Source organism: Hippopotamus amphibius, chromosome 4 (genome assembly GCF_030028045.1).
Source record: "Hippopotamus amphibius kiboko isolate mHipAmp2 chromosome 4, mHipAmp2.hap2, whole genome shotgun sequence".
Lineage (NCBI taxonomy): Eukaryota > Metazoa > Chordata > Mammalia > Artiodactyla > Hippopotamidae > Hippopotamus > Hippopotamus amphibius.
Genome location: NC_080189.1, coordinates 120,943,645 through 120,970,147, shown reverse-complemented (window position 1 = coordinate 120,970,147; position 26,503 = coordinate 120,943,645). Strand labels below are relative to the sequence as shown.

At 37.5% G+C, this 26,503-nt stretch overlaps 1 protein-coding gene across 1 annotated transcript in view; it reads right to left on the bottom strand.

Moving 5' to 3' along the window:
- MALRD1 (MAM and LDL receptor class A domain containing 1) overlaps positions 1-26,503 on the bottom strand; it is a 578,637-nt gene that overhangs the window by 6,652 nt on the left and 545,482 nt on the right. The window contains exons 38-39 of the mRNA XM_057732597.1: positions 18,476-18,555; positions 18,288-18,384 (exon numbers count right to left, since the gene is read on the bottom strand). Coding sequence (XP_057588580.1) covers positions 18,288-18,384; positions 18,476-18,555 — 177 coding nt within the window. The remainder of the gene's footprint in view (positions 1-18,287; positions 18,385-18,475; positions 18,556-26,503) is intronic.

The following is a 26,503-nucleotide window of genomic DNA, read 5'->3' as shown; positions in this document are numbered from 1 at the left end:
ATTATTGCCATCTCAAAAGGTGTGAAGTGGTATCTAATTATGGATTTGATTCATATTTGCCTAATGACTAATGATTTCAGCATCTTTTCATATGGTTATTGGCCATTTGTATATCTTCTTTGAAGGAATGCCTATTCAATTATGTTTTTTTTTTTAATTGTCAATTTGTTGTTGAGTTGTAAGAGTTTTTATATATTCTGGATATTAAACTCTTATCATATATATGATTTCAAATACTCCCATTCTGTAGGCTGTCTTTTCACTTTCTTAATACCCTTTGATGCATGAAAGTTTTTGACAAAGTCCAATTTATCTGTTTTTTCTTTTGTTTCTTATACTTTTGGTGTCATACCTAAGAATGCATTGCTAAATCTCAGGTCATGAAGATTTACTTCTATGATTTCTTCTAAATGTTTTATGGTTTTAGCTCTTATATTGAAGTCTTTGATCTGTTTTGAGTTAATTTTTGTACGTGGTACGAGGTAGGTGTCTGACTTCTTTCATTTGCATGTAGAAATCCAGTTGTCCCAGCAACATCTGTTGAAGAGACTGCTCTTTCCCTATTGAATGGACTTGTCAAAAATCAACTGGTCATAGATGTTTGGGTTTATATTTGGATTCTTAATTCTAATCCATTGGTCTCTATGTATATTCATATACCAACACCATACTGTTTCATTTGCTGTGGCATTGTGGTAAGTTTTGAAATCAGGAAGTTCTCCAACTCAGTCCTTTATCAAGATTGTTTTGGCTCTTTGATGCCCTTGCAATTTCATTCGAATTTGAAGATCAATTTTCCATTTCTGCAAAAAAGGCTGTTGGAATTTTAGTAGGTACTGTGTTGAATCTGTAGATTGCTTTGGGCAGTATCAATATCTTGACAATACTGACTCCCTGGTTAAATTTATTCCTAGGTATTTCATCCTTTTAGATTCTATTATAAATGTGACTGCTTTTTTAACTTCTTTTTCTGATTGTTCATTGCTGGTATTTAGGAGTACACCAGGTTTTTGTGTGTTGATCTTGTATATTGCAACTTTGCTGAATTCATTTATTAGCTCTAGTAGCTTTTTTGTAGATTCTTTGGGATTTTCTGTATATACCTGATCATAGATTTATTTATTCCTTTCCAATTTGGATGGCTTTTTTTTTTTCTTTTTCTTGTCTAATTGCTCTGGTTAAGGTTTCTTATTGGCAAACACATTTATCTCTAGCTTAGTGGAGCTATAAAACCGTCATTAATATAAAACTAAATTGTAATCTTAGTGTATGAGGAAAATTATTATGGCAATGTTTGGACAGTTTTGGGCAGAATCTGACTGCCACTTTATGTGAATATCTTTAGACTAGAGAAGTAAATAAACCTTTATCTAGGTTGAAAGAAAAACAAGGTGACAGTGACCATAGGTGTCACTGCATGTTGAAGAATGGCTATCAGGAGGGCAACAAGGAAAGAATGACAAGACAATGCTTGCATTGTTTTTATTAAGTCTATACTTCAAAATAAATATCTATTTATACATATTGTAAGTTTATTAATAATTTTATACACTTTTATAATTTGTTTTACTATATATTATTAATTTTATTTACTAAATTAATTGTTGTTTTTGGTTATCAATCACTGGTTTACTTTCTTTTTGTTAAAAACAGATGTTTTTCTCCAATTTACAGATATGTCATTTTGTGTGTCTGAGAAACTACTCAGGCTTCTTAGTCAAATCCACCAAACACCTAGTCCCCACTAACATCTCATGGGAGTAAAGCTGTCACAATGTATTCATATTTAAAAATAGGCTTAGAAAGTGTTCAGATGAGCTCAAAACTTTAGCACAAGTTATAAAAGTAAGGTGGAATGCCATTTGAGATGGCCATACATGATGATTCCTGTTATATCCGGGTGGACTGCATTATAAAACTCTACTGTAAAGATCTATCTACTAAAAAGTATGGAGAACAACACTTTCTGATGCCCACTAATAGTTCAGTACTAATCTTTTACCTTCTTTTCTTATTCTCTCCTTTTGTCAATTATATCTTCTTTTAAACTTCCTACTTGTTTCTCCTGACCCCAAAGCTTGGGACCAATGAAAGGACATTGAGATAAAGGAAAAGAAATAAGGGAGTGGCAAAATTAGTAATAATACTCACTGTAGTATTTTTAATTTTTTTAAATAGATTTATTTATTTAGAGCTAGCAAGGACCTTTGCAATCATCTTGTTCATACCTTTTTTATAGATGGGGCAAATGAGGTTTTTCCCACATTAGATTTTAAGTCCTTTGAAGGATAAGGACTTTGGTTTACTCTTCTCTCTATCACGGCACCTAGTACAGTACCTAGTGCTGTAGGAATCAACTGAATGTTTATAGAAAGAATAACTTAATGAATACACATAGTCTGAAGTCTTAATGATGGAAAAAAATCCACAGCTCTCTACTCTGTTCCTCCATGCATACTCCCAGCGATATACTTCATCAGTACTCAGAGAGAAAAGACATTATTTTTAATATTGTTACCGTGGAGCCACATTTGTATTTAGATTTCTGTTCCACTTAGCCCAAGACTTTAAGTGGGCTAGGAGCCTACTTTTGACTTCTGTCTCTTTCCATTTTTTTTTTTCCAGCTGGTTAAGTGCCACCCCAGAGGTGTAGCGTGGGGGCTTTCCTGAAGATAACAAAGTATAATAGAATAGACATGATGCTTCTATTTATTTCACTACATAGAAACTGAAAAAGTCATATTATTGGAAAAAAATTAATTTGGCACAAATAACTCATTTTACTATACCTGAAAAATAAAGTTCTGTGTTCCTTATATCTCATATGTATTGTTAAAAAACCAGAGGTATGAAATATCCATGTATAAATATCAAGGGTTGACGTGAGTTTTCAGGCTATGAAGTAATTTTTGTTACTACTGGGGAAAAGTGTTTTCTAACCATAAAAGTACATGTGACATTTTTTTTTAAAAAGGACCCATCTAAATTATGAAATACAATCATTTCACGAGCAGAAATGGAATTCATTTATTCTGGGAGTCATGCCTATTATATTAAATTTTGCTTAGCCTGATTAATGGTGAATCTGGGGTGTCCCAGAGAATTAAATCTCAATTCTACTCTACTCATTTCCACCTCTGTCATTTTAAACTCTTCAGTTAGGTTTGTCCAAATGTTTCCAGTAAGACTTTCTATGAAGTCTTTCTGAGTGTGCTAATCTTTCAGATAAAGTGAAAATATATTATAAAATTCTAATAAAAATATTTCTGGTCCCCACTTTTACTGATACCTATTTTTAATGTTCATTAAACATATTTCTCTCTGTCAAGAAGAAATCTTTTTAGAAACGCTTGTTTTTTAGGATACTAATAATTTTTTTCTCTGTCTCTTATAAAAATTAATGAGTGATGCTTTTTTTTTTTTTTTTTTTTGCTTCCTGATTTTAGAACCTATGAAAGTGTGGGGTTTTTTGTTGTTGTTGTTGTCATTTTTTGTTTTGGGTTTTTTTTTTTTTTTTTTTTGGTTTGTTCATTTTTAACTGGTAAACTGGTAGTAGGAGGAGGAGATTGGTGCACTGCATTTCCTGTGCAATTATCAGTGCCACACGATTCACATATATCATCTTTCTTTTCACAAAACCTTAGACAAGTTTTACTTTACACCTTGTCTCTAATCATTTCCAATCCAAATTTTAGCCTGTTTGAATAGACTGTTTTTAAGGAGAGGTATCACAAATTTTTTAATTTAGACACTACTTTGTCCTTTTCGTAATGAGAACAAATTTATGGCAGTTTGCAAAGATAAGCACAACAGAAGAATATAAGACAAATGAGAAGTAGATAGGAAGTGGAGAATGGGATTCTGAGAACTGGAAAATAGAGTTGGGTCAGAGGGAATGAGATGGGGACAGTACATGACATGGACATAGTGAGAGTCTGTTTATTTACTTAATGTAGGATACAACTTTGACTTTAAGATTCTCCAGTTCCAATTTAAGCAGGACAAAAGAATCAGTTACATAGGTCATACTTTCAAAAACAAACAAAAAAACCCAGTTGCTTAGAAGCACATCTCCAATTTAGGATAGAGGAGAGAAGACATTTTTGGTGTGCATCCTGTCACTATAATCTAGGCTAACAAAATAACAAGTCCCCACAACATTATTTTGAGAAGACTAGCAATGGGTTTCATTAGGTTGTTTCAAGTAATCTCTTTCAAAATAGACTGAGACTATGCCAAAACATACTTCAGTAAAACTATTTAGGAGAGGGTGGTAGCAAGATGGGGAGGGATTAAACCTTCAGGGATGGAACCCCTGAAGCACAACAGTGTGTTAGAGAATGTGATTTGGGGGCATTTTAACACGGTTGTGTTTATCATAAAAAAGCCAGCACCAAGATTACAATTTGTAGTGTGTAATTACAGTGTGGCACATTAAATATGTTATTAGAATCTATAGATAGAATAAACTTGCACATCATAAAGCATTATAAGAAAGAATAAACTGAGTCTATGAAAGCATCCTTTTCTCATTGAATGTATACTCCTGTAAAGTACTGTATTATCTGACTACCACTAAAAAAAGGGAAGAAATCATGAGGAGTAGTAAACAAAAATATTCAACTACATTCAGCCTCTACCTTTGGCAAGATGATGACTTAAAAAAAAAAAAGAATTAAAACAATGTGTTAGAAAGGAAAGAAAGAAAAGAAGCCAGCCAATGTGAAAAAGCAGGGATAATTTAGGGGGGATGTCCATGAGCTCAAGTTTTCATTTCCCAGTCCTTAAGGAAGAAGCTGAACCAAATGTTTTGGGTGAAGAAGTTCAGAAAGAATTGGGTTTGCAAATATAACCAGAAATGCCACAAAAGGGAGAGGAAAGGATTAATCATCTGGGGTCACAAAACCAAACAACTGGGACACCAAATTTTGCTCAACTCATTCACACGATACAGCAGCTGCCATATTTTTCTCCCATTCTTCTGAGGCAGAAAATAAATATCACTGACCACAAAACCTGTCATTGTTTAATACAGTCCTGCTGTGGCCAAGTGCTTAAATGGGAACATGCCCAGGAATATGGAGGCAGTTATTATGAATAAAGCTGACCGAGGTTCCTGTAGCTTAACCCTAAGGAGACCCCATGTTGCCAATGGGAGGGCAGTCTCCACTGACTTATCCTCTGAGTACAGTGTTATCACATTCACAACCGCCTAACATGAACCAGAAGCAGAGTAGAACACAGACTTTCAAGATGAAAAGTGTGTGTACGCGTGTGCACATTGATAAAAGTTTGGAAGATACATCAAAATGGTAACAGTCTGTATCTCTGGGTGGTGACATTAAATGTAATTTTTAATTCTTTTTCAGGTACTTTGTTGTATTTTCCAAATTCTATTCATTAGACTGTTGTGTATCAGAATCTTGGGAGTGGGGTGATGATTTCACAATTTGGAAAAGATCACGAGGTATTTCCCCTGCATGAGCTCCTCGCCTCTACCCCGCCCTGGCTCCTTGTAAATCATTTGCCTAAAAGATCAGATCCCTACCGCAGTCTTTTCTGACTCCCTGTTTTGTTTTTTTGTTTTTTTTTTAGAATTTCTTCTCAATATCTACCTGCCATCTCTGCCACCCTCCTCAGGGATTTTAAATAGATGATAATTCCTAGATTTGCTCTTAAATACCCTCCTCATTGGCTAGAGCCTTTGCCAGCCTTGGAGCTAGGTAAACCTTGTCTCTTCTTTGTACTCCACCATTAGACTTGGGCATAGGTGTTTAGAAATGTTTGTAGCTATTTGACAGAGTAAATTTACATCTGTTGGGGCTAAGAATAAGAAATTTGGACTAGTATTTTGTGTGTCTTTTAATTCCACTTTTCTAATACTTCTTACAAGAGCACTGGTATGTGGTGGATTGAAAACAAAACAAAGCAAAACACAGCTGGTCCTTCATCACACATAGTTTGGATAGCTCTGTTCTGCTAACACTGGGTGTCCAAATATGAGTAAATACACATTTGCCTGGCTAACTTTTTGCTAGCTATGTCTTCTGAAAATACTTTCTCTTCCTTTCTCTTTGAATGAACGTGATACCTCAACATCCCACAGTTGGAAAGGGCCAAGTATTATATAACTTTCTTTCATCAGAATTAAATATTTTTTCATGTAAATTGCTCTATATGAAAACTCACTCTAATTTTCTTATTGAATTCCCTTAGACACATAATCTGTTTGAAACTGATTGCAATGTTGAAGTTAATTATCAGTCTTCGTGATTTCCCTTAGCAATCGCCTAGCAACTTGCTTCTTTCTAAATCACTTTAGACAATTTAAAGTTGACGACACAATATGACAATCTATGTAGAAAAACTGACATTTCATTATGACTCAAAAATACAAATTCCTTTAAATATACCCTATTTTGGATTTATTAATACATTTACTTAAAACTCTCTTGAATGTATGAATTAGTTCAGCTTATAATACTTAAAATTTGAAAAAAAGCAATAAAATTGCATTTTCTTGTAGTTATTTTAGAACTTTTTTTTTCAATTCTCAATTTTTAATCACTCAAATCCATCAGTCAACCAGCTATAGCCAACTATCACTAAAAGCCAAGTCTAATGGTGCTCTGGCAGATGTCAGACAAATATAACTTGATCTTGAAGAACATATAATCAAGTAGGGGAACAAGACAGACAAACCTGAAACATTGAGGGGCCATCGCTGAGAAGGCTAAGCAGAATGCTTATTATAAGTGGGGCAGCATTTCAGAGAAGGGCAAAATCACTGCTCATAGTAAAGAGGAGTTGAGGGTGTTAGGGTAGTTAGAAAGGCTCTGTGGGGAAGTGGGATTTCAGTTGGGCCTGGATGGATGGTAGGATTTGCATAGGTAGAGGACAGGCAGTGGATATTGGGGCCCAGGGAACAGAAGGAACAGAGGTGGCAGCTGGCAAGCTGCTAAGGGGAGGAAGCCTGATGAGCAAAGGTGAATGTTGAGCAGTGCTGAGGACACGTGGCTGCCCCAGCACATGCTGTGGCCGCGGGGAGTCCCTCCCTGGGGAGCACCCTGGGACCTGGCGTGGTGTAGTGTTCTAGCCCATTCCAAGCTGTACTGGAGTCTGAGGCAAAAGTGAAATGCAGTATTACTGATCCTGTCCTTATTTAAACATTTGCTATTTTGTTCGTCATGGATTTTTTTGTGTTAATTTTGATTTTTAAAAGTATTGCATTAAAATATTTTTATTTTGATTACTGTGATTTGGGCCATCTCCTTAAATTTTGTGCCCCAGGCAAGTGCCTTACTTGCCTCACCCTCGTCTCAGCCCTGTGTCCTATTTCTGAAGTTTGAGGGTGGGGACATGGGTATTTTTAAAGTATTTTAAATTATAGCTCACTCATGTCAGTGGGCAGTATTTAATAAAAACAATTAATATAAAGAAATAAAGAAACAGAATTTTAAGGAGATTAATTTGGAACTTTGGAGCCCAAAAAACATGACAGGGAAAGGAACCCTCTGTAGAACGACTTATTTTTAAAATATAAAGAGAAATTATAAGTACATAAGTGCATGATTAGTATTCTATGCAGATTTCTTAAAATTAGCCTTTCGCTGTTGATTGTCAGTAAATATCCTATCATTCTTCCTTACCTGACCTATGTTTTATTCACACTAACCACACCATTCTCCATTACAGCTTGTGCCTTGTCGCAAGTTGTTCTGTCTGCTCCTTCTCCTTTTCATCTGGGGGATTTCAGTCCCTGAATTCAGACTTGAGTATTGCAGCATATACTCACTAAATCCTTCTTCAATCTCCCCACCATATTATTTTCACCTTTGAAACAGACTTGGCCTCTCCTTTACCTATGTTTCTCCAGAGCTCTGTAGGAAGCAACTGCATGTGCTTTATATATGCTTGTTGAAGAATTGACATTATTTGCTTTTCTATATGCCTTCTCCACCAGAGTGTAAATTATCATTTACTTCTGTATTCCCAGCCACTAACACAGTACCCAGCACATAACAGGTGCTTAAAAAATGTTTACCAACAAGTACATGAATGGATTGCTAAGAGTTTCTGATATATATTTCTTTTTACAGAGACAAAAATAAGCTGCTCTTTCAATTTCTGTTGTCATTCTGTCCTTTGATTCATTAATGAGCTAGGAATTCCAACACAGTAAGCAGATTGCTGAACTTGTAAGAGTGTCCCTAAGGATGCTTTTAAGGAGAAATTGTGTGAAGGATGAGTTGAAAGCAGAAAAGAGTCTATCAGGAGGATGGCAAAGCAGTTAGTGAAGAAAAATTATGAAGCTGATTCCATCTTCCCCTCTTTGAAATTCCCTACTCTGTAGTAACATTAATAAAGAACAACATTTAGAATTCTGATTCTCCAGCAAAATGAACTAAATGTATTTGCTACATGCCATAGTAGAGCTAAATGGTTTGCTAATAGCACACACCTCACTTAACTTGACTGCCTTCCTGTCCTTACTCATTTAAACAGGTTACCTCTTTCAAGGAGTAACTCTGCTTTTCCTACAACACATTCTTCTACTCCGATTGCTTGGATATGAGGAAACAAACATAACATTGAAATATGTCAGGACTGAAATGCTGTCTTCCTGCTAATGTAAGATTTATAGTGAACAGAGAGAAGGTGCTGAAAAGTGCCTTGAATCCTGCCCTGGGGACTATTTCTGCCAAACAGTCACCTGTATTAAAATGGCAAAATAGCTATCTTCAGATCAAATAATTAGAATATGGGGCTGTTATACAGTAAAGTGCTCTTTATATTTTTTACGCAGAATTTATTTCTTAGACTATTTGGAGTCTGTATCCAATGACAATAGGTTTGAAACAACTTGGGAGAGTTTTCAGTGACAACACACACATACATACCAATGAAGCTTGCATTATTCCAGACTTATGTTCTTGACACACTGCATGTAAGCTGATTTTGCATACTGAAATAATATCATAAATGACCAGGGAACTGGTTATTTAAAAAGCTACTAGTTATTTAGTAAAAATAGCAAATCATTTTGAAATTCATGTGAAATTTCTAACTTTGTTCATTTGATAAATATGCATATTATTTTAAGAGTTAACCTATATACTCAGCCAAGAAAGTAGAATGAGAGTAATAATATCTTTATAAATAAAACTGGTAATTACATTACCAATTAGATTGATTAGATTAGATTGTCAGATGCCAGGCACTGTTTTCAGAAACTTTAGGGTGAAATCTGTCACACATGTAGATATCCAAATTAAATGGTAGAGTGTGAGGACAACATTGGGAAGACTGAATATAGTCACTCTTTAAAATAAATTCAATTTCCTGCCTCCCAGAAATGCCCAGGTGTTTTGATGTCCAGTTTCTTCCATAGATTATGAATGTTCATACTTGTAGGTTTTCGATATTCTCTAATGTCCTTCACTAACATTCTAGGATTTAAGCTTCTGACTATGGGCTGCTTTTGTAGCCCATCATGGATTCCAATAGTGATTCTGCTAAGGGTCAGACATGTAGGCCTCATTTGGGATTCCTTTATTTGCTTTCAGATTCTGTAGAATGGAATGAAGGTCAATCAAGTTGGATTGAAATTCTTTAAGACTACCCAACAATGATATCCTAAATTTAAGAGTCATCTGTAAGGATTCTAGTAGGAATAAATCCTGGAGCATTGAGGCCAAGTAAAATATCTCTTGGAATATAAAATGTTCATTTGGGCTCAAACTGGAAACAGGCTGAGAAATTTGATTTAACAAATATTTACTAAGATGAATTTCTCAACTGCTCTTTGTTGAGCTTAGGAATATCAATATAAATAGGACAAGGACCCTACCACCAAGAGGCTTACAGTCTGTTATGGGAGACATCAAACCAAAAGTCAGTGTGACAAGGGGGAAACAAGGCTGAGAACAAAGTGCTTTGGAAGCTCAGAGGTAAGAATGCTTAATTTTTGTCCAATGTGACCTGGGAAAATTCGCAGATGACACAACTTCTGTGATTAGCCTCTGTGAAAGTGTTCCCTTTTTATGTTTTATTTTTAGGGCAAAGGAAGAAGTAATCCTAGCATTTCTGAAAAATTTGTTCTATCTTCCTTTGACCAATAAGTTCTTGGCCATTAGAGTCTGGAAGAACGGCAGCTGGCATCATGCATTCTATGTCTTGGGCATATTCGGCCCACAGAGCCTGAATTCCAAGACTTTGATGTATTACAGATCCTAGCCATCTTATTTTTCACCTGCCCTACATGTTATTTATGAAATACACCCTGTGAGTTAGGCAAGGAGCAGAGTAGACAAACACTGCTGTCTCTGCTTCCCAGAGATTTTATCAGCGAATAGAATTATAATTGAGTCCCAGATATCGCTGCGTGGTCAAGACCACCATACAGGTAGATATGCCAAGTGCCTGGTCTAATATTGTAAGTTAGATACTTTAAAAATTTTTTTAAATAAGCATTAACTCTCTCGGGGGAATTGTAATGCAAAGATAAAGGCAGGAAACTACTCAGTCAGATAGAAGGCACCCTAATAGCTGAAAGGCTTAATGCAGTTACATTGCAACCAGGGAATACTCGGGGCCCAAAGGACCAAACTCTAAAGTCTATTTAAAGGTAAGTAAATAAACAAAAATAATAGTAAATGTAATATATGTCATGCCCTAAATTGTGGGATTGGCCTATACATGACAGACATTTGGGAAAAATTTAGTTTGACTTCCTCATTGTATATATAAGAAAATACAGAATATCAAAACAGCTTTCTTCCCTGTTGCCCAACCTGTTTCTCTTCCTGGGTTTTTGGATCTCTGGTAGTGGCATTACCAACCATGCAGTTGCCTCAATATTACTACAGCAGCCTTGGATCAACTTTGACGCTTGCTTTTTCCTCACCTCCTGTGTTAGGTCAGTTGCCACTGCTCAAGTGCAAGTTCTCACTGTCTCTCATCTAACCTTTGGAACAGGCTTATGTCCTCTAGACTGCAGATCACTTTCTTAATCTTTTCCTAATCTGTTCTCATGCTCTGCATTCTTTAACTATAGATATGATCTTGTCATTCTTCTCACATTCTTAAAACACTTTTCCTGGCTTGCATCAGTTAAGGCCCTAGCAGAAAATAGCTGACATACTCAAACTGGGAAATTTGAGCAGTGTTTGATAAAGTGACGTTTGCAAAGGTTTGGCCAGAATATAAAGAAACCATAAGTAATAGTGCAGTAGGCTAGGCCAATGACATCAGGCCTGTTGCCACCCTAGGCTGGAAGGAGGTGGACTGAGAAGGGTACAACTGAGAAGCCCCTTTTTTAGGGCCTCTTCATGGGCCTGGCACTGCCAGCAGCCAGCTGGAACAGTGCTGCAGGCAAGAGCCAGGGTTACGAACACCCAGCCCTGTCTCTCTTTCTCCCCGCAAGTGCTTCACTTTGGGCAAACATAATATAAATCCAGATAATTATAAATTCAGCTCGTTAATACAGTGCATAAAGGTCAAGTCTCCAGATCCACCTTCTGCCCTCTCCATCCTGTTTGGTGGAGAATGGTAGAAGGTGGACCTGGGGGGACAGACAGAAGATAGCCCGTTTTTTTTTTTTTTTTTTTTTTTTAATGAATTGAAAGCTCCTTAATAGGCATTTAAAACCCTTAATAGCCTCTCTACCACATACTTTTCTGAGTGTAATCTAATTTGTACCCCCACTCCCATTCTATAGCTATGTCACCTAATTGGAAACCATGCTTCCACATTATTTGTTTTATTTTCTGGAACCCTCTTTCCTCATCTCTGCCTGGCTTCTTCATCCTGCAAGTCTTTAAACAAATGCTGCTTCCCCTCTGCAGCCCTCTTCATCCATCTGAATTGCTGCCTCCTCAGAATATATCTCCTCCGTGTGATACACCAAGGCTTGCCCCGTGCACCACTCGCTCCACTCTGAATAAGAGGAGTTCTGGTTTTATGGAATCCCTGGCCACAGGGTAGGGAGTGGGACTCTTCTGAGAGGAGTAGAGATGTGATCAGTTTAGGACAAAGACTCTTTTTCCTTTGAGGCCTCTTTTATGGGCCTGTTCTACCGTGTCAGCACAAAAAAAAAAAAACCCCGAAGTTGAGGATTAAGGGAAAAGTATAAAAGAATAGGCTGCATGGGATTCTTTAAAAAAAAAAGAGAGAGAGAGAGAGAGAAGAAGAAAAAGCAGGAGGGAAAAGGAGAAAGCATCATTATGACACATGGTCCAATCCCATTTTTAAGGGGAAGATTTTGAAACCCTGCTCTACATTTGGCTTTTCTAGCTCAAAGTAAACATTTAGCAGGGTTGGCAGAGCATGGCCAATATATGCACAAAGGACTGAGACTGGGGAGTTAAGCTTCGTGGATCTTAACAGCTATACTTCTTGTGGGCAAATAAATGCACATGTGGAGAGAGCCAAGGTTTGCAGGCATTATGGGACAACCTTGGTCATTGCCACTAGTGGAATTCCAGTTTGCTAAGGCTAAGCATTCATTTCCGGCACCAAGGCAGGCTCACTAGTGACACTCTAGCTGCAAGAGCAGCTGAATAGCTTGAGGCATAGAGTAAGGTTTTGATTTTGGCTAAGGATACATATTCAACACTGGGCCCAGGTTAGGTCTATCCAAGGATCTCAAACTGGAAGAGAAGCAAAACTTCTGCCTCCAAAGAACCACGTTATCATACAAGGTATTAGCAGTGGGAAAGGGTCTGGGAGAAAGAATAATATTATAGAGATAGATATTTTATTTGGAGATCAGGGCCACTTATTCATAAATTTCAACCAAGAACATCTGTACTTCACACAGGCAGCTGAGTAGCTTTTGGGATCCTAATAACATTCTTTCTTATCAGAAGTATAAACAACAGTCATTCTTTTGATCACATGTTCCTTTCATTTTACCCCAAAGTATTTTGCTTTACATTTCTACCATTACATGTGCCTTAGTCAAATATGTATTATAATGGAGTTATGAGTCTGAAAGCATGTTCGATGATACTCTCATATACCTCTGAGCTCTCTCAAGACTAGCATATGTTTGTGGCATTGAATAATGAGGCATTCCCAAGATCACATTAAGGTCCTATGATTTCCTACTCAGCAATCTTTCTACTGTTGCACATACTTAGTTACAATCCTATGAAATTATTTAGAAAAATTTTTAAAGAGATATACATGTCTTATTTCTCAGCATAACTGAATGAAATAGGTTTGTTAATATTTTAACATTTGTTAGTGTATTTATTAAATTAACACACTTCTTCACGAGTAAGTGCCACAACGCAGCATATAAAGAGCTATTTATTGCATATTTTCCCCCAGGAAAAGATGATATAATCCAAAATAGGAAAGCAGTGGGTGTTATGGGGCTTTAGGAAAGTGAGAATAAATAGTCCACTATTCGCCTGTATGCTTTAATCTAGATTTCTAGGTGCAGGCTGGATTGTCACATCTACTTTGTATTAACTGCAAACAACTGCAGAAGGCTGCTACATTGGTTGCTTCCTCTAAAGTCTCATGAGTAAAAATCTGGTGGATTTTGCACCATGGGGACAGGTGTAGTGGATACCTTTCAGAGCCCTTTCCTGATGACCCCCCCCACCACCACCACGGTGCCGTGTATGGGGTCCCAGCAGCCACGCTTGTGCTACTGATCCTGCCCCATATCTCACCCATGGTTGATTTGACCAGAAATAGGATCTTGATCCAAGCGGGCTAATCAGAGGGTTATCCTTTGGAGTATGGAATGGAGACATAAAAACAAAGATATAGTCTCTCCGCAGGTCTGCGGACAAATGAGTAACAAACACCCATCCTCTAGGCACTACTCTTTTGTTATATAGACAGAGAGTAAAGGAAGCATGTCTTCAGAGAGAGAGAACATCAAGAGTGAAGCAAAAAGCAGCAGAGATGAGAGGCTGATGAAGAATACCCCTGGGTCCAGGCCTTCCTGAGGTCTGATCACCTTGTTCCTACCCTTGAGCTCTAGAAGACATGTGCATTGTTATACTAAAGTCTTTGTTTTGATTAAGCTGCTTGAGATGCTTTCTTCACCTACGATCAAGAGTGTCCTCACTAATACATTCAGTGGCAAGTAGCTAACAGAAAGGTCAGAGAATATATAATAAAATCCAGGAACCACATCTCTAAAAACAACTTTAAGAGGCTTGTTGCTGTGCTTAGCACTGTCTGAGCATGCAGTGCACCAGCCTATGTTTTTATGAAATTAATACAAAAAAGTTTCTTTCAAGTCACTGAAGGGCCTCTTATGCTACAGATTCTTTTTACAAAATCTAATGAAAAATCTTAAGGTTAAGGTTTATTTAGAGAGGGTGATGAATTTCCTGCTTACGTTAATTCTTGCCTATCTCAAAGTTTTGGTACTGTTTTCAAGGTGAGTCACTCTTATTTCATTTAGCCATCTCTCGGCCAAACATTCTAAATCGCTTTAAGGACATAAATGATTTCATTCAAAAAGACATTTTTAAAAAGTTAATGTGCAACATTTGACTTTACATGTAATTAGTAGACATGAGCAATGTTTTTGGTGAGGGTCAGAAGTATTGATAATATTCAATAAAGTGTAGATAGTCTTCAGTAAGCCTGTATTGGGGCTCAGTTATGCATACAGTGCTAGAAACTGGGGATGTAAAGATAAGGACTGGTTAATAAGGAAATAGCTAAGTAAAAACACTACATAATGGAACTATAAACTGTCTTCTTGAGGACAACATTCTGACAACTCAGTGACTAACCCTGGAGGGATGCCAGGATATTTTTGCTTAGTATCAAAAATACATGGGTTTGGATAGCTCTGCCAGGCAGAGGGTGTGAAAAGGCATGTACTTTGGGGGGAATGGTGAGACTTTTCCCAAGGGTAGGGTGTGTGTAGAGGGTGGGGATGCTGCAAAATTAAATTTGGTGCAGTGGTCTTTGAACTTTGCCACTTGAGTTTTCCCTAAAATAACTTAGAAAAATATGCATCTCCTTTTACATTTTTAAGTTAATATCTAAAATTTTTTATGACAGGTATAGTAGTTGCAAAGAATATAATTTCTGAAATATTTTTATCGAATTCTTTAAAATTATGGAATTTGTCCACCATCTCATCTAAATGACAAAACCAGTCCTTCTAACTAAGCAATCAACCAACTCATACTTAATTTTCAAAAACAGACTGACTTCGTTGTTCAACTCAAATACATATGGGAAAACATGTCCCCCGGGAATCTAAAGAAATGATACAACTGAACTTATTTAGAAAACAAAAACAGACTCACAGACATAGAAAGCAAACTTATGGTTATCAAAGGGGAAAGCGGGGGGGAAGGTATAAATTAGGAGTTTGGGATTAACAGATATCCGCTACTATATATAAAATAAACAACAAGGTCCTATGGTATGACACAGGGAACTATATTTGATACCTGTAAAAACCTATAATGGAAAGTAATCTGAAAAAGAACATATATATATAAAATATATAAACACACACACATATACATATATATACACACACATATAACTGGATCACTTTGTTGTACACCAGAAACTAACACAGCATTGTAAAACAACTATACCTCAGCTAAAAAAAAAAAATCATGATTTCAAATTCTAAGTGGGAAAGGAGAGAGAGAGGAAAAGAGAGGCAAAGACAGACTGGGAAACTGAGAAGATAAATTTGACAAAGATTTATCTCCTGTTCCCCTTTCAATATTGCTTATATCAAATCTCTTTTGCTACATGAGTCTCTTTTTGGTAAGTTTCAGGATAGGTGTGAGGTAATGAGGACATGTGGGAAAGAAGAAATGAGAGTCGGGATGCCCTAGGGTGAAATGCACCTTTCTCAATCAGAAGAGAATCTATGAAGTTTGAGCATCTGCAGATTGACTCCCTTGAAACTATCTGTGCCACAAATCCTGGAGAAGTCTCTGAGGCCTCAACGTAAGTCTCCCCCAGTCCAAAGGACTGGCAGAGGGATGGGGTAGCCCTGGATTTGGTCTTCCCTGCCTTTGGGCCAAGGCAGGTCCAAAGTGGGAACTTCCTCACTGTGGCCTCCGGAGCAGGGTGTGCAGTGAGCAGTTGAGGAGGTCACTAACCAGAGAATACCGTCTTGAGTGATATCTGTTTGGGGAAGTCATAGGGAATAAAACCATTGTTTTGACATTTTGGGAATCAGAAGAGAAGGTACTAGGGAGAGAGAAGAGGACAGGGTGGTAAATCCGAGGTGAAGAGCGAAGAGGAAGAGAAAGGGTAAAATCACAGAAGAATGGCAGAAATGGAAGAGAGAAAGGAGAGGTGGCTGTCAGGCTGGGCTGAGAGGTGTCTCCAGAGCCCTGATGGTACCAGCTGTCCAACAGGAATCTGGAGAAGGTGTGACATTTAGGTTTTTTTCTGAGGACTCGTGCTGGTTGCATTAATATGCAATTTATTAATATATTAATATTCTGCAATGAGTAATTATATGCGTCAGCTTGCCTAGGCCATGGAGCCTAGTTGTTTGCTCAAACTCTAGTCTAGATGTTGCTGTGAAGCAATTTTCGGGTGTAATTAGCATTTACAGTCAGGAAACTTTAAGCAGATTACCCTCCATAATGTGGGTGGGCCTCATTCACTTATTTGAAAGCTTTCTGAGTAAAGACTGAGATTTCTTGAAGAAGAAAGAACTCTGCCTCAAGATTGCAACAGAGAAATCCTACCAGTGTTTCCAGTCTGATAGCTTGTCTGGCAGATTTTGGACTCAAGCCTGCACTCCATCAGCTTTTACTTGAATTTCCAGCTTGCAGGCCTGCCCTGCAGGTTTCATGCCTGCCAGTCCCCACTATTACATGAGCAAATTCCTTGAAATAAATTCCTCTCTCTTAATATATTACATTATTCTCTTATTATATAACTAATATTACATAAATGTAATATATGAATATGTAATTCTTTATATAGAGATATATGTTAATGTAAGATATCTTTATATATTATATATTATACACTATATATTTAAACATAAGACAATATATTAATATAACAATACTTATATAATAATTACTAATGTATTATATATTTTATAATATATTGTTCATACATTAAACATAGATATATTATGTATTTGATATTTAAAGATATATATGTATGTGTATGTATATATAAATAAAACACACAGAGAGAGAAACAATAGGCTATCTAACTAGCTAGCTAGCTTTCTATCTATATTTATTTATCTTATCTTTCTGTTTCTCTGGAGAACACTGACTAAAATATGTATATTCTAGCACAAAACCAGTATTTCACTTAGTAGCTTTGTTTCTGTTTTTCCCCACTACTTGAAGCCCAGATTGATTTTCATTCATGTTTGTATCCACACTGTCTGACATATTTTAGGCACATAAGAAACAAAGAATTAATAGATGAGTAAGATCTTCTTAATGGTAATGGATTAAAACATCATATCTTTTTTCTAATGAACACTATAATTCTATAATAAATTCACCTTAATTGATGATATCAAGATTGGTGTCTGCTGATTAACATGATTGCAGGCTGGAGATCTGAGGAGAATTCAAGTGGGAGGCACATAGAAGTTGGCACCAAGGAACATGCAGTTATCCAGGGCTCTGTGACATAGCCATTTGCAGTGAATCTAAACCTCTGACCACAAATTCAGGTATGCATGCGATGATGCATTTCTTTAATTTCGTAACCTTTCATCAAATAAAATTATTAGCATGATGTGTATCCCACACGGGTGATGGGAAGATGGGTATCGGGTGGGAAGGCCCAGGACCCTGAAGGGCACTGTAGGCTGTGGGATCTGAGTTACGCGTGAGCCCAGCCCACAGAGCTCCTCCAGGTGCAGCAGCCCCTGTTCTGTGTGTTGCCTAGAACATGGGAGTCTTGGTCTGGAAAAATGGTGCTTAGAGCCAGCCTCTCTGGGCAAGCCAAGAAAGGATCCCTTTGGCAATTCTGCTGCCTTCTCTGGGCACTATCAGAAAGCCGGACATCCATCCCTTAATACCTTTTTAATTTGGGGAGAATATCAGGTTCTGTTTTCTTGTGTCATCAAAAAAGTTCCCCACATAATCTGAAAAGTAAACTTAAGGCTTTTTACTAAAAAGAAGAGTGATGATCATTAAGAAGCTCCTGCTTTCTGCCCAGAAAAATAAATCCATAAAGTATGGAAAACTAAAGTTACCTGTATGTAATATGGGGTGAAAGGAAAATATAGCAAAGGAAATGTTTCAGAAAATTGGTCTGCCACAGCAATCAAAGGCATCACTTACCTTACTGGTACTTTTCTGTTGGCAAGAAAACACAAGACTGCTACAGTAATATGAGTTGTTAGGAAAGCTAATCCAATACCCAGGAGGGTCCATATATCTGGAATTTCAAACCAATGAAAAATGTAAATATTCAGTGAAAAATATTAGAGACTCCAAACTCAAATGATTTTGGTCACAAGGTCACTTACTGTTCTGAGTGTTCGTGAAGTCAGCAATTGGAGGGTTAACCTTGATGTGGCAACGATTTCCCTTCCATGCTTGTCCACATCTGGAAATAAGATAAAAGTTATAGTTGGCAAAAAAAAAAAGAAGTGGAAACATATTTTAGCAGTATTGTCATGGAATAAAATGATGAATGTCAATTATCAGTGAGATACCAGGAATGTGGGTAACTTTGCTAGGAAACCAAAAATGTTAAACCAAAGCAAAAACAAAATTAAATTTTATTATTTTCACATTATTGTGTAAGAGGGTATTTTTGCAATATTTATTCCCTTCTTGATTTTATCTATATGGTGGGGACTTGATTTCTTTATCTATAAGGTGGGAACAAGGCTCATTTCTTGTTTTCAAAAATTGACTTCACTTTTCACCAGTGGCCAATATTACTTTACTTTTTCATTTGTCTCAGACTCAAATGCTAGCACATTGTTCAATAATGAATGGATTCAAATTCTTTCAGATGCCAACAGAAAATATTCAAATTATAGATTAACATAAATATAAGTCAGAGAGTATTTTTATTTCTCATTGCAAGAGGATGATCCTTCAAGTTCACAGATTTGGTATCAGGTGAATAATCGAACTGGATATACCATCAATCCTATGGGATTTCACTACCTCTGCTTTATTTAGGGACATACGTGATGAAACTTGTAACACTGGCAGTGTCTCCTCTGATGTGGATGGCCTTCAGAAAGTTCAGAATTGGAGACTAGCTCCTGCCTCAAAGGGAGATGAGGTTTATTTCTAAGCAGTAAACGTGTCAGAATTTCTCTGGTGGAATGTGTTTGCATATGAGTGTGAAAGCTTTTGTATACATTCTTGTTTACCAAAAATAACAGGATACGAATTAGGAAGGGTTTGGTTGAATTTCCTGCCAAGTTCATGGTACATGCTACAAAATAGGATTAAAAACTAGCTTTTGAATGTGTGTGTTTAAAAGCTGTGTGTTAGAAGCAATGCTTCTTCAGCACACAGTTAATATTTTTTTCTCAGTCTCTCTTTTGAATTTGAAAATCTGAATGACCAATAGCAATTTCTTCAAAAAAGTAATCGCTGCTCTAAATATAAAAAGCTTAGAGGTTCAAGGAGGCCCATAGGGATGCCTTCTTTCCTCAGTAAATATTCTTTAAAAAGTAGAAATTTAAGACAATTTGATTGTTTTTGATGTCCCTGACATTCAAATTAAAATAAATTAGAAATGTTTAAGATTGGAGTATTTGTTTTTTATTCTCATAAACCTTAAATGTATTCCTTATCAGTTCTCAGGTGGACAGTGTGAATCTACATGTCAGTCTTTCACATTTTGCCTGGACTCCCTTAAAATCTCCCTGAACAGGGTGGGTCCTCAACCCTTTTCTTGGAACACGGAGACTCGCAGTGATGGTGTGCTAGAACTGGCACACTGAAGTTCCTTCCATTTTGAGCAACGGCAGTGAAAGGAATTCCTCTTGTCTTATCTCCCTGAGGACTACAAGCTGGAAGGGAAAATTGAGCATCCTGCCTGCTCTACAGTTTGGCGGACTCATCTCCTCCAAGGTAGCCACAAATGTCTATTAAAGACCATTGAAATGTTTTAAAAAGAAAAGGCTAGTCATCTTCTCTATGACTTTTCACGTGCAGTCTGGGTAGGGAAGCTTAGATATCTCACACAACTATTTATTTCTCATTAGCAAATCAGCAATATTAGCTGAAAAATAAGAGGCTGTCTTTTCCTGAAGAGATAATGCACAGATTGTTGTTTTTAGTAGCAGCATGTTGGGTCATTTTATAGTTGTTGGGGGTGAAGGGTGAAGGCTCTTGTGGGGAGTCATCGGACAGGGAAAGTGGATGAGATATTGGGAAGAACTGGGTGTGCTTTGGCTAAGCAGATGCCAACTAGAGGAGACCAGTCCAGGTGGGGCATTCCGGGCACAGCTGCAGGAAAGCTGGGTGGCTGTTAGAGTCAAGTGCGTGTGGGAGGGGCTGAGGGACATCCCTAAAAGAATGGGGCCATGAGATTCACCTTATTTTCTTGACAAGTACGGACTAGGTAGCCCTTTCTAGGTAGTGTTTTAGCTATTTTGATTAAACGAGATGGAATGCAATGGTGAGTCCACCTCTCGTATAATCCAAAAGGATGATAATAAACATTGTATAATGTTTGTGCTAAAGACGGGGATACCTCAGTCTAAATTAGAATACTTTCTTGTTATAATGTCAAGAAAAAAAGGATTGTTAGATGTGATGAAATGATGTTGGAGGCCTTCTTTTTCATAGTGAGTCATAAGAATCAGTTTAATGAAAAAAAAATTAACTGTTAACTCAACAAAAGGGAAGAAAAGGACTTGTTTTTATTCAGAAAGCACCCATAAGAAAAAGCTTTTGAGCAAGTTTGATTTATTCTGTGCTAATCTGAGGCTGTGTGTTTTATCACTTAACTTTGTATACCAATGAGTGTAAGTCTAACACTGGAGCAGTTCAGCCTTATTTTTAGAACGATGGAAGTTCAAATTGCTACTCAAGTATCATGCATATTGTGGTTACCTCCCCCAAATTCATTTACCCACCCATGCTCTTTCCCTTCCCTCCACCAAATGATAAGCATTTCTGTAGTTTGGCTGGGACGGAACCCCAACCTGATCTCTAGGGTTATCTCCTATGGCATTCCTAATTAGCAGGGATTGCTTCATAGAGAGACATGGACATAAGCTCGTCTAGTAAGAATTTTGCCACCATTGGGTATTTTGATGGATATTTGTGGTAAGAAATATCCTCTGCCCAACTCTGATATGAATAAGGAAGAGTACAGCCCTGTAAAGCTACCATTCTGCGACCAAAGCAAGCCGAGGATAAAACAAACTAATAGGAAGAGAGAGCCTAGGAAATCATGGAGAAGTGGAGGAACAACCTTAACGGCTCTGCAGACTTTTCAGTCTGTTCCTGTTTCAAGCCTGCTCTGCGTTTAGACTTTTTAGATACACGAGTCAATAAATTCCTTTATCGTTTGAGTCAGTTTGAGTTTGGTCTTCTATTATGAGCACACACACAAAACCCGTTTTCCTGCTCTTCCACTTTGATCCCTGAAGTTCTCCTCATTAAATCAATAATCCCTTATTCATAAACTATTTATTGAAAGTCTACTGTGTACAAGGTAGTCTGCTATATATAAAACGGATAGGCAAGACATGCTTGAGAATTTGCAAGAGCATAAACTTGGGAGATAAAAAACACATTTAAAAACAAATAGGAGACAACGGAGAAAATAAAATATATGAAGTATAAGAAAGGTAAAGAAAAGTACTAAAGAAGAAGATGAAAAAAATTGCTTCAAGAATCTCTTTCTCCAGAGCCAGAAAGTGAAAAATGTGCAGTCTCAACTAGACATGTATAGAACAGGTGATATATTAAGTTATATTTATTCCAAAGCATTACATATTTATGTGTGCATTATATAACAATGTTTCATAGAAAAATGGTCATCTAAATATGTAGAAACCATCAATGACTGATGGGATCTGCAGAGATATGTTTGAATTATGTTCAGATTGTTAATGAGATGCTAAACTAACCTCTAGATTTCCCTGTTCTTTACTGCAGTATATTTTTTCAGCTATACTTACTCTAATTTTATAGTTTTTTAAGTCTTTCAGAAGGAGCATGCATTTTGAATATAGTCCAGATTAGACTTATCAGTTAGCATTATAGCAGTAGATTTGCTTTTCTTTTTATTAGGCATGTTTACAGCAACATGTTATGATTATTAAAATCATGAATGTCTTTTTTGTTTATAGCAACCAATATCTTTCTACAGTGACATTCATGCTCCAGAAAACTACAATATACTAAGCCCAACAGAGATCAGATTGAACACCTGCTATGTGCTAAACAATATTCTAAATGCTTTAGTATACTGTTTGTGATACACCAGTGTTACAAGATATGAGTTATTTCTCCATTTCATGGTTGAGAAAATAAAGGCCCAGAGTGGCTGAGCAGTAAGTCATCAGAGGTACCCTCTGAACTGAACTTTAAACTACATCTCTTTGGCTCTTGGGCGATGCCCTGTTCACTGGACGGTTTTGCTTCCTGTGGTCTTCCTAAAGTTGGAATATAGTTGTTTATAACAGAAGTTAACTTCACAATTTTTTGTCTATTAGGAGAGAAACACTGGGGATATATTTCTGATCTTCATGGTCTGAAAATGCCCATTTATCACATTTTAAGCTTTACCCTGGAAACATCTATGTGTAGAGGAGACAGATGTGGTGCTGGGAAATGAATAAGTAATGAGAGTCGGGGCACCTGGATTTCAGGCTAGACTGCCACTTTCTAGCTATGTGGATTTAGGAGAGTTAGATCACTTCAGTTTCCTATTTCTAAACAGTAATAATTACAACGCACCTCACAGGATGTGTAGGAGAATTAAATAAAACAATACACATGAAAGTACATTGTTAACTGTGAAGCATTATCTACGTCAGCCTTTTTGATACCCAGCCTTTCACTTTCTGGTGTAAATCATGGTCATGACCATTCCCTGCCCTCACACACTGGCCCTCCAGGGAGCTGGCATCTGGCAATGGCCTTGTCTCCATCCCTGGCTGAGCATCAGTAAGACTTAGGGAACAGTGAAAAGCCATTGCCACAGCTTCTGTTTTCATGACTTATTAATGATGCCATTTAAAAAGCGTTTTCACATCTGAATGTGTCTGGAGGTTCTTGAGCCAGTTGCACAGGTAGGGGAAGGAAGAGCAGGTGTTTAAGATGCTCGCTGCTTGTGATGAACATTTCTAACCCCTGCCCCCCCATCCCCTGTGGTTTCTACCCATCAGAAGTACTCCAGGGGGAAGAAAGTAGTGCTGTCTCAACTTTGCATGAAAGCATCAGCTTAGACCGAGTGTTTTCTGACCCCTATGCTGCGCCTGTGCCAGTGAAGGGGAGTGAGGCAACTGAAGTAAGCCCCGAAGGAGTCATCCTCGTGGTCACGGGTGAGTTCATTTTAACAGAAAACAAGAAGGCAGGAGAAACCACTAAGTAATCTCTGAGCTACAAAGCACTGAAATTCCACATTGAGTACCAATGATTAATTTGCTTGGACTAATTTCCCCCTTGACTAATTAGCTGCAGCATATTTTATAACATTGAGAAGTATTAGGTAGAGCCCTCCTGAAAGAGAAAGATAAACCTCCCACTCCATCCATGCATAAGGGCCTGTTTTCTTAACACAAACAGGAGAAAGGGAGAAATAAAATGTAATTAGACTCGTTCAGCCAGAGCCAACACCCTAATCTTTCCTAAATTCTAACAGGTCTTCTGCTACTAGTAGGCAGTAAGTGAGGATATAATAAAATAACAACTTATTTCTGGGTGCGCTTGGGAACACCCATTCATTACTCACTAACACCTGGAACAAAAGACCTTCCCATCCTTTCTGTCATTTGTGTGCAGGTCCCAGCTCATCTGTCTGATTGCCAGGAAAAACAAATGAGGAGCCACACATTTTCTAAGCATGTGCTCACGGATTAATTTGGTGGGAACCAGCAGAAGGTTTACTCTGTCCTTTTTAAACTACTTGAATTGTTGAAATGAGTCTAAAGTAATAAAAGACAAATTAAGTGCTAATGCAGAGGCACAGTTATTTCACAGCATGTTGACATCTGAATATTCAACTTTAGATTTTAATTAGCTGACCCAATCCAGTACTTTTTACTGATTCAGAAAAATGGGGAGAACACACTGGATTGCATTTTTCCTAACAATCATGAAACCCTTTAAAGGGAATCTTAATCCTCTTTTGAAATACGACATTCCAAGCATCAGAGAGAGCTAAGAATTTTATGTTAAAAAAATCTATAGGTTAAAAACAGTTTCTGAATCCCCATATCTATTCCTACACTTCATCACCTCAATCACCAAAATTCCATCAATTTACCTGCTAGGCATCTCATACATACGTCCTCCTGCCCCATCCTGGTTTGGCCAAATGGCCAAAGGCCCTCATGGCTCTAGTGCTATAACAGGCTCCTAACTGGATTTCCTGCCTACAGACTGATGTCACAATCATATAACTTCCCTGGTTCTAAGCCTTTACTGCTTTTTCACCCCTATGAGAATCCTGCCGAGATGAACAGGTTTCACAAAGAAGCTCTTCTCCAGTAGGGCCTCTTGGTGGCACAGCAGGTTTGATCTCAGTTCTGCCTTTGCTCACGTGCCCTTTACTCTTATTTGAAACCCCTTCACCTAAGATACTCTTTCACACGCCTAGGGCTTTCCAGGACATCTGTTCTCATTAGCTGGAAGATGGCTTCACTCCTTGTCAATCTGGGTAACTCATATTTATCCTTAAGGACACAGACCAAATAACACGTCCTCCTGGAAGCCCTCCTTTACTCCTCTGCCTAACTTACCTGGACCATCTTTGGCCTGGGACACCCTGCAAACTCCCATAACAGCAAACACACAGTACTGAAATTGCCAGTTTCCTTATAAATTTTTTCTAAGGAAAGGACTATATCTGTTGTACTCTCCTATGCTCCAATGAGCACCATCCTGCTCATGGGTGTTTACTAAAAATATCCCTTAGTATCACAATAATGGGACCTAACATGCGGATAACGTGTTACAGTTATCAAAGCACTTTGATTTTAATGAAAGTACAAATAGTTCAAAGAGTATCGTTTCACCATGATAACAGTCATTTACAACTTTAGTTGTAACAGAATCACCTGGACTGTTTGTTCAAACAGATGGCTGGCCCATCCACAGAGTTTCTGATTCAGTAAGTCTGAGGTGACCCTCGAATTCCATTTCCAACAATTTTTCAGGTGATGCTGACTCTGCTTGTCTGGGGCCACTTTGAGAACCACTGCCTTAGAATACCCCTTGAGGTTAAGTGTCATCGTTCCCAATTTACAGAGAGGAAACTGAAGCCCCCAGAACAGTGGTTTTGGAAGTGGCGAATTCAAGTTCTTGATACTACTATGCCTATGTTCTTGTCATTGCACCATATGAATATTTGTAAAATTCTTACTATATTCCATTTCCTAACAAACAAGCAGTGTCTATGTGATCAGATTGTGTCCTTAGGGGATGACACCTTGAAAATGCAAATCATATGCTCCTTTGTGGCTTTTACTGCAATTTCCATTTGGATTGGTAGTCAAGTTGCACACAATTGCAAATGTAGAGAGGAAGCACATTCATATGTTATTTCAAATTATTACAGTAGAAACAAGCCTAATTACTTCAGAGTAGAAACAAGCAGATAAAAAGTGTCCTTCTGTTTCCCTCTTGCTCATACAGGTAGCTGATGTAATACTAAAAAAAAACCCAGAAAATTCCCATTTCTGCTTTTTTTTCAACTGTTATAAAGTAATAGTTCCCTGGAGTCAGAGGGGAGGGATAAAAAAGGAAGAGGAAATAGCAAAGAAACTAAATAATTCACAAACTGGGCAATTGAAAATGGTTGCAAGTCAATAGAAACCAGTCTTGTTCTAAGATGAAGACGATAAGGCATTAAATTTTTGTTGTGGAGTGTAAACTAGCAAGAAATAGGTTTCTGAACTTTTCCTTCCGTCATCCTATGAAGCATGAAAGAATTTTCCTTTAAAACATAGGCTCTGACTTAATTCCAGCAAGGCCTTATTCTCATTTTCTCTCCAATACTATATTCACTGTATTGTCATTGAATACACACGCATAGAAATACATACAAAACACACAAGATGGTAAGGCTGAAAATTATGAAGAATAAACAATGGATTGTCAGGCTCTGGAAGGAACGCCCACTAACCAGAGTACCCGCCAAGGTCAGGGTGAGAATCTATGGGTGTTTAGGACTCATTTTGACCTTTTGGTCAAGTAACAAGGCCCTCTACTTGCTTAGTACAAAACGAGGAATCTTCTAATGACTTTCCATCCAACTGAGAAAAAAGTCTAAACCCTGCCCTCTTCGTTCAGTGAGTAATTATTGAGTGCCTTCTGTATGCTAGGCCTTGTGCTAGTGCATCGTA